Below are 9,358 nucleotides of genomic sequence, written 5' to 3' on the forward strand. Positions count from 1 at the left end.
TGCACAGATGGTATAAGGATGAGATTTACTGTTTAAGCATTTCCCTCTTTTTCACCTCCCCAGGCTTATAAATAAGCTGCAGCCAGGATCAGTGAAGAAAATTAATCAATCAAAACTAAATTGGCACCAGGTAAAACAAAAAAAACCAAACCCAGAACTACACCTCTAACCCCTTCAACCCCCAAACAATTCTTTTGTTCTGTATTAACAAATTTGCTGTGAATATGGTACATCTTAGTAGCACCAGGTTTGCATTTGATACATATCCAACAGTTGAGGATTCTGCAGCTATGGCTGAGGTGGCTCATCAGTGGCAGCTGAGTATTTAACAGCAGTGCTTTAGCTGTTTGGTGAGGTGTCAGATGGAGGAACTTTGAGTCCTATAGCAAGGCCTTTTCCAAATTAAAAAAAAGCTGTTTACTTTTTATTAAATCACAAATGAGTTTTTTATCCAGGCAGTGCTGCAAGGTGTTAGGTCAACAGCTTGCTTGTACCTAGACATCGCTGTATGAAGTGTCCTCCTGAGAAAACATCCGGAGAGGATGCAACATGCATTTAGAACAGCCTTGGAAGGGTTGCTGCCTAGAGTTGACTGCCTTTGCTGTTGCTGAGTGTTGCTTAATACTTCTATGTCAGCCTCCTTGTTTCCTTGGCATTGAACACTTCTAAATCTGGTGGAGGATCTTTTTTTTTAAAAAAATTTTAATATCTCTTAAGACTTCAGAAGGAAAGATGAGATTCAGTCCTTACTCCTTGTATTCCAATTGCTTTCCAATTTCTACAGCGCATAGTGCTTATAAACCCCAAAGCTTATTTGTCCCAGGAGGTGAGCAAGATAATGCCTTCAGTCCAAGTTAAATCTTCTTACTATCCACATAGTTCTGGTTTTATTTTATTCAAAAGTATCAGTTGTTGAAGTCAAATAGCATGGCCGCTATGTCAAATTTTCCAATTTGGGGCAGATTTTAGATTAGAATTTCTCTTGGAAGGGACACACAGTTGAGACAAGTTCTCTTATCAAAGCCCACTCTAACAAAGTATATAATACTCACTGATGGAGAGATGCTAGGCTGGATAACCCCTTAGTTTTAATACTGATTTCAGAAATCAGACTAACAAAAAATAATCCCAGACTTCCCACCAGTCACTTAACCATGCCAACTATTTTGTTGAGTTTGCACAAGGCAAAGAACTTGTGTAAAACAAGCAAACAAACCAACACCAGAAAGCTTTAAAATTACTTAGTTTCTGATTTGAAACACTGAGTAGAAAACTGGCTTTTTTTGTTTCTGTTTAGCTGGAGAACATTGGGAATTTTATCAAAGCTATCCAAATCTACGGCATGAAGCCACATGATATTTTTGAAGCAAATGATCTTTTTGAAAATGGAAATATGACTCAAGTACAGACCACTCTAGTGGCATTAGCAGGTCTGGTAAGTATTTGTACCCCTGGAGTTGGCACAAATCCACATGCCAGTCCAGATGCACCCTTACAACCAATGTAAATACAGAAAACAGCATACAGCCTGTCAGGAGAGAACAGACAGTACTGAGAGTCTGAGATGGTGCACAGAGGTTGCACTTCAGTGGGCTGTGAGCTACCACAGCCCCAGGGAAGGCTTGGAGTTCAGACTGAGTGTTCCTGATTGCAGGTGGCCTTGCTCTGGAGGTGATGTGCATACACAAAACAGGGGAGGCTCACAGGAGAACACTAATCCCTGCAGAATAGCCTTCTGACTCCAGGTGGATTGCCATCTTCAAATGGCATGGGGAAATATTACTTTCTCTCAGCCCAAACACACAGTCTGTTGTAGAGACAGACCTGCTTATAGCATCATTTGAGAGCCCAGGGTGAGGGCCATAAAACCAGTGTTCCAGTAATAGAAAACATACTTCAAACACTGAATACTCTATTTTCCATCTCCCTAAATAGGCAAAAACTAAAGGTTTTCATACTACAATTGATATCGGTGTCAAATATGCAGAGAAACAAGCACGAAGTTTTGATGCAGGAAAACTAAAAGCTGGTCAAAGTGTAATTGGCCTGCAGGTAAGTAGGAAATTCAGATTTGCAGTTAATTTGTTACATTTGAGAACAACTTTCTTGTTTTGATTAACCAATACATTGTTTGTGCAAAACCAGCTGCAGAATTACAATATATTCTTGTCATGGAAGGAGGAATGAGGTTTTAAATCTTGTAAGCAGTTGATTGGCTTTATAAGTTCAAGTGACTCCCTGGAAGATTAATTTGTTTGTTTTAAATCTGCTATAAGAGTGATAAGGAGGAAATGAACAGCTAATATTAGCAGCGTCATCTCTGTCTTTTAAAGTGGTTTTAAAGCAGGAGTTTTTGGATAGCTAAAGCTCCTTGTATGGTAGAAACTTTTTTTCTCTCCACTTTCCTTAGTAGTTGTAAAAACCAAAATAAAATTCCTGTGGTAGAGAAGTTGTGGCAGCATAAAGGAGTCACTACCATTGAAGGTAAAAGTTACTTATTACATTTTGAGGCATACATCCATTCCAATTGCAATGCAGTTGGGCACATGCCAGTCATTGAAATGCCTTAGGATGACAGCTGCCTTTATTTTTCCTTTTGAAACTCAGTAAGGAGAAAGGGTAATTTGTTAAGGTAGTGGTCAAGCTACATGAGGAAAGCATGCACTGAAATTACTTTACAGTTACCAGCCATATTTGTTTCCTTAGACTATGCTTAATGTACAAATAAAAATAATTTTTTCTGTCCACCACTTCCTTCCCCCAATAAAGATGGGCACCAACAAGTGTGCCAGTCAGGCAGGCATGACTGCTTATGGAACTAGAAGACATCTCTATGACCCAAAAATGCAAACTGATAAGCCATTTGACCAGACGACGATTAGCCTACAGATGGGCACTAACAAAGGAGCCAGTCAGGTAAGCAGGACGGTGCGGCCCTTGCAGAGGGACACGGCTCTCAGCCAGGGAGAGCCGGTGGGACAGGACAATCTGCGAGTGGCACACAGCACCAAAGTCTAACAGGCAGCAGCAAGTGGGTACAGTTCAGCTGTGCTTTTATGCAGTAATTGAAGAACTTGAATTTCTTATCATTAACCAGTGTGTTCTGTACTGAATGTCTTCAGGCATAAAAATGACTTGGTGTTTCTAGAATTTCCGGCTGGCAGTGTTGTACCAGAAGAAAACAGTAACTTCATTTCAAGTTACTAACTAGAGAGAAGCAAAGAAGAAACTGCTTCCAGGCACTGCTTTAGTCACAGTACTTAGTATATTCTTTCCAAAGAGGAACATAAGTTGAAGCTTTCTGCAAGGACTTTTTTTCTGTGAGTTAGCTACTAGTGAGCGCATGCTGCTGTGCTGTTTTGTTATACTTCACTTCCTACTTTCTAGCACTTACAGTAAGGTGTACTAGTTAAAATCGTAAATCTAGTAATCACAGCTCTTGACCTTCTTACTGAACCTCTACAATCCTGTTTTATTAGGCTGGTATGCTGGCACCAGGTACCAGGAGAGACATCTACGATCAGAAGCACATATTGCAACCTGTGGATAACTCAACTATTTCATTACAAATGGGTACCAACAAAGTAGCTTCACAGAAGGGAATGAGTGTGTATGGGCTTGGACGGCAAGTGTATGACCCCAAGTACTGTGCTGCACCAACAGAACCCGTCATTCACAACGGCAGCCAAGGAACAGGAACTAATGGGTCAGAAATCAGCGATAGTGATTATCAGGCAGAATACCCAGATGACTATCACGGAGAGTACCAAGATGACTATCAAAGAGATTACCATGGCCAGTACAGTGACCAGGGCATTGATTATTAGCTTTGCATCAGAAGTTCAGTATTAGTCCATTATTTTATTCAGTAAGAACGAAACTAGCCTTGTGGAATTGTTACTTGTCTTTACTACACACTACGCTTAATGTACCTAAAGAAATACTGCCTTACATACATTCCTTTTTCCTTTCTCTGCCCTTTCCCTGTCTAGTTGCCTTTAGTGCTGTAACAGTTGTAGTCTACAGCATAAACAATAACTGCATATGAAGTAAAAGGAATACTGTGAAAGGGGGAGTGCTCTCGTACACCCAGGTTGTTTAATAAGGAGCTATGCATTCTCACAGTCTCTACATAAGTAGGTATTTACATACCATGTTAAGCCTTCATTTTACATATTTACAGCTTTTCTGTTTTCCAGAGGAGATAAAAGAATTTCATGCTTAAAGTTACATGTGGTCTTTGCCAATTAAGTTTAAGATATCCCATTAGTGATTTAAATATCATTGCTATGTTTCTAAGGTATTGTTTGCTAATGGTAAGTCCTGCATTAGACATAAGCGTACATTTGTGATTGTGTATTCATTCCATTATCAACACTGACCAAACTTAGAAATAGTTGTCTTACTAAAAAGGGAGCTTGTACAAAGTCTTGAGCCAACAAAAGTCTCATGATTGATGGTGCATTTACCTTTTATTGTGCCATAATATATCCATGTAGAAATGCTTTTTTCTTCCTTGAACTGTATTTATTGCCACACTTCTCAAACTGATCCCAGTGTATTTTTATAAATAAATATTTTTTTCTTAAAGGTATGTAGAAGATCTTGTCTCATTTGTTATGCTACCATTCTTAAAGATTAGATGTCAGAAGAATTATTCCCAAATCAGCATCACCTTTGCCTGTGTTAAGGGTAATGTAGAGCTCCTGTCTGGAGCAGTTCAGGTTTATTCTTTTCCATGGAATTTAATCTAACAACCTTGTAAAAATCTCACAGGAATGAGTGACACTGACTTAATAGGAAAGGAATGTAGCTCCTTCACAGCCGAGTTCACTTCCCCTCTTCATGACTGTGAGGTTATGACCAGAGATCCTTAGCTGTTCACTAAATCCCTGCCGTTTTCTCAAGGCCAATGAGGATCTGCACATACTTATCGGTGCCTCTGCTTCAGCCTACAGCCTTTGTGCCATCACTTGGAGAACTCAAAACACCCTTGCTTTAGATTACATAACTGCTCTTTGTTCCTGCTGGCCTGCAATTTGAGTTATTTGGTTACTGATAGCAGAGCTTTATTCCTAAATGGAAGATGCTTTCTTCCTCACCGTGGAGTGCAGACAGGCTGTACTAATTTATCTGCACTGTTCATAAAAGAAGGAAAAAAGAGTATGTATCAATGGGGGCCAATGTTGCAGATTCTAACTTCTGCCAAATTATTAAAGGTATCTAAAAAGTGTTTACTGCAGTTTAAACTTACTGCATTCACATATGAAATGTTTTATACTTGCAAGTTCTGGACTTCTGAAGGATTCTTCCCTCAAGACTAGAAATTGTTTGTGCTTGTTCTGTTAGTTTCTTTTATCATTGAGTGTGATATGGTGATCTGACTTTCAACTGACCTGTGTGTTGTATAAGTCTTAAGCTTATTTATTTCACAGAATTTAAATTAGAAAGGATCTCTAGAGGTCACTGGTCCAAGCCCTTCATCTGAGGCAAGAGAATTATTAGTAAGACATCTGTTAAGACCTGCTCTCCTTGAATGATACTATTTCTCCCCCTTCAAAATAATAGCATCTAACAATGTAGAACTCTTGTATTGAATGCTGAAAAGCAGTTCTATGACCAATAGCAAAAGCTTTGTAGTTTTTATAGTTTTGGTGAAAGCAGTGTCTTTTTTTTAAGAGCCTGACCATGCCCTGCTTCCTGCTCTGAGTCCAAAACCTAGGCTTTAAACTGCTTATGCACCTTTATCATGTATTTGAAAAGAAGAAACAGAAGAACGCACAAACTCTTCTCAGTATGCCTGTTTTCTTCCACCCACAGAGGTATCCAGTGGAATCATAACTGAATTGAGAGGTTGAAGAAGACACCAAGCAAGAGCAAAATCAAGCTGCCTTGCTTAAAACAGTAAGCTGCAATATTTAGCCATTTCCTGGTAAACAGACACTAATAGTCCCCATCTCCTATTTTTAAAAAATATAGTTATAAAAGTACCTTTCATTCCACTGAATCTTCCATAGTTGCAGGAAAGAAGAGTCCACACAGTATCGGGCTGCTTTGCAGGGCAGGCATCAAATTATTGAAAGTGGCTTAGACCACCATCAGAACTAGCACTAACTGTATCCCCAGGAGCTGTGCCTACAGACAGCCTACTTTATAGTTGCCTGACTACAATATCCTGCAGGGGAAGAGGAAGGCAGCAGTCAGAAACAAGCACTAAATAGCATCAGCTTCTGTAGCAGTGCCTTATCCCTCTAACTCAGGTGAGGACTTCCGCCATACAGGAATGCTACAGCTGGAGGTTGTTGACACAATTGCTAGCATAATGTATGTAAGACTGGGAGGTCTTGTGTTCTGCCTGAGAGCTATAAAGCTATCCTTGTATACAAATTTAATTAAAAGCTGTCTATTTGGAAGTCTTCTGTAATAATATACATGGCTCTCAAAACCATACTGTTACAGTTGTAATTTCTGGACTAATGGCAGTACAGCAATGCTTAAATGGAACACATTCAAAAACAGCTTAATTGGCATTTTTTACTACCTTCCTTCTTTAAAAGTCAACCCAAAATTTGTGTCCTTTCTCCACTCCAGAGCTGCAGTGAAGGCAATGCCACTGCATCATAATTGCAATGAGCAGAATCACAGAGTCTTTGAGCTTAGGAAGGAACCTCTGAAGGAGGCATTGTCTGAAAACAAGGACATACTTAGATAAAAATTTCCCTCCTTTTTTTCCACCAGAGAGTTCCTGAGTCAAAGGCCAAAACATGCAGTGTGAGTATCAAATACAAACAGGAAGAAATCCCCAATGTGTAATAAAAACTGTTTGTTTGGTTTTTTTTGACTTCCAAGCAAACCTCTTATGCTTTGTAAATTAGTAAACAACACGTTTACATTGCGAAGACCTGACTATTTGGAAGCAATCTTACTGGGACCCACGGCAGAGGAAATGTTTTGCCCCTTTGGAAGTACCATATCTGCACATTTTCTCAGGGTTAGAGAGCTATTCTTTATTCATCAGGATTTTCAGTTCCCACAGCATCCACAAGCCAAACACCAGAAATACCCAAGTGAATAGTTTTAAATAATGAAAGGTGGCAAGTCACAGACAGTAGATTATCAGCTTCACCTGCCAGGCAGAAAGTAATTAATCTATTTCTTTCCCCTTTTCATCATCTATCCCATATTCCACAACTTCTTGAAGTGGCTCATATTGAATTAGACTAAAGTTAATTAACTAATGAATAAAAAGTATTTCTTAGCATTCCCTAACAGCTAACTCATCTCCTTTCAACGGCAGGAGACCAGTATTTAGCTGAAAGAGATTTCTCATTCAGGCCATCAATGAGCTTTTCTGTGTGTCATTTCCAAGCTCTGACTAATCAAGGGTTTATCAATCTATTCATTAAGGCAGCTTCTGAGTCACCTGCAGTGATGTCTCACTTCCTATACTGATAAGTACTTTACTGAAATCCCTGGAGTCATCTTCCCACCTCAAACAAAAGAGTTTTTGTACAAAGAGAATGTGCCACTGAGTAAAATCTAAAACTACCCCATATTCAGACTGAGGTGGAGCCCATGACGTGTACTATAATTAGGATCCAGGTACAAAGTTTAAACAAACCTCAAAATTGCTCACAAGAAAATGCTGGCAGACTGTTACCAAGTTAGTTTTTCTAAAAGTGTCTACACTTATCATGTTTCTGTTCTGACTAGAGTCCTGACAGTCACTACACTCCTCCATGACATATTTCACACCCATGTTACAGCTAACATTTCTATAAAGTATTATTTATAACATCCTTTTATCTCATGTCTGTCCTCTTGTTTTATCTCTGTCGTCTGCTATTTTGTCAAGCTCTAAATCCAGATACAAATTTTTCTGCTTCATGTTTTCAATTGCAGAAGGAAGGTAGTTGTTTATTTTTACTTACAAAAAAAGCCAAGGACTATTCCTCAGCTGCCCTTTGGAGAGAAGCTGGTGGGTAGTTTATGATACTAACTTGTAAAAACCATTCCCAAAAGAGTATAATTAAAAGAAACACCTACCTCATAACTGCTAATTATCTTGACTACAGAGAATTTCTATCAAGGGTAATTTCCATCAATGAGCTCAGTTTGTTCCTTCACTGGCTGTTCAGATATGCAGAATAAATCAGGAAACAGTTATCTCAGAGTGCCTCCTCTACAAATGTTTCTACGTTTACTGATCCAGGAATGACTGGCGCAGTATTCCAGAGAAGCATGAAGAAAATCCCGTTAGTGGACATACCAAAAAGCTGAAAAGAACAGCTCCACGATCTTGCTGACTTAGTAACTTAAGTCAGACAACACAGCAATTTACAAGGAGTTTGTTTATTAACAACTTTCAGACCATCATAGCAAGTGTAGTAATAAAAATCAGATGTGATGACACACAAAATACTTTATTTGTACAAACAAACTGTGTCATTTTACCAGTGCAGAAAGTACAACAGATTTAGAGAACTAATACTTTGTCCTGGGGTATTGGTAACCTTCACTTTTCTTCTATGACTGTTTCTGCTATTGCTGCTCTGCTTTCATAATTCTGATGTGCTTCACATTCAAGTCTACAAAGAGAGAAAAAAGGAGTAAATAATGTGTAGGACTAGTTCTGTTTCTGCATTTAAATGTCATAAGAGTAAACTGGGAAAACAATTAAGGTTCTTTTGTGTCTCAAATCCACAATCTTCTTGCAGGGAATAACACCCACTCACTCTCTGTTTTCTGTGCTTGGCAAAAATTACTGAAGAATGCAATAACAGACCCAAATTAAGCACAACTATCCCCCACTGTAGCAAGAAACGGGAGCAGGGCTCCGCCTATAGCAGAATGCCCACAGAATTTTGTGAGAGTTGGCTTGAGCCTGGCGCCTCTGGACAGCAGATCAAGAAAAATCACTGACATCTGTTACACTCATGTAAGTAGCTGTGACAGCAGAGAACACTCATAGTAGTGCCCAGCATGTGTAGGTGTCAGAGGAGCTGCTGCTGCAGAATCTTTCTCTGGCAGCTCTAGCTTGGCCCCCTTGATGCTTGGGGAAAATCAGTCCTGATTCTGAACTTGCTGGGACAGCCTCTCAGGTTGGGCAATCTGCAATATTTTTTCAGATGTCAGTTAGTGAGTGTTTACTCTCAGGGCTTTCCCAAGCCTGGGTGTGGGGAAACACTCCCTTCTGGCACCTCAGCTTTGTTACCCCAGCATAAAACAGAGTAATAATAAATAAATATATATACTGAGAAAGACAGAAAGAAAGAAAGGCAGAAAGAAAGAAAGGCAGAAAGAAAGAAAGGCAGAAAGAAAGAAAGGCAGAAAGAAAGAAAGGCAGAAAGAAAGAAAG

At 39.3% G+C, this 9,358-nt stretch overlaps 2 protein-coding genes across 3 annotated transcripts in view; one reads left to right on the forward strand and one right to left on the reverse strand.

Moving 5' to 3' along the window:
• The window catches only part of CNN3 (calponin 3), a 22,989-nt gene extending 18,395 nt beyond the window's left edge, over positions 1-4,594 (forward strand). Inside the window, exons 2-6 of the mRNA XM_017827173.1 lie at positions 23-130; positions 1,298-1,435; positions 1,936-2,052; positions 2,770-2,916; positions 3,480-4,594. Of these exons, the coding sequence (XP_017682662.1) occupies positions 23-130; positions 1,298-1,435; positions 1,936-2,052; positions 2,770-2,916; positions 3,480-3,827 (858 nt within the window). The 3' untranslated portion in view covers positions 3,828-4,594. The remainder of the gene's footprint in view (positions 1-22; positions 131-1,297; positions 1,436-1,935; positions 2,053-2,769; positions 2,917-3,479) is intronic.
• A 3,747-nt stretch (positions 4,595-8,341) lies between these two features.
• The window catches only part of SLC44A3 (solute carrier family 44 member 3), a 39,307-nt gene continuing 38,290 nt past the window's right edge, over positions 8,342-9,358 (reverse strand). For both annotated transcript variants that reach the window (XM_017827255.1, XM_017827254.1), the window contains exon 16: positions 8,342-8,588. In XM_017827255.1, the coding sequence (XP_017682744.1) occupies positions 8,583-8,588 (6 nt within the window). In that variant the 3' untranslated portion in view covers positions 8,342-8,582. The remainder of the gene's footprint in view (positions 8,589-9,358) is intronic.

Source organism: Lepidothrix coronata, unplaced genomic scaffold, assembly GCF_001604755.1.
Source record: "Lepidothrix coronata isolate B3197 unplaced genomic scaffold, Lepidothrix_coronata-1.0 Scaffold136, whole genome shotgun sequence".
In the NCBI taxonomy this organism is placed as follows: Eukaryota; Metazoa; Chordata; class Aves; order Passeriformes; family Pipridae; genus Lepidothrix; species Lepidothrix coronata.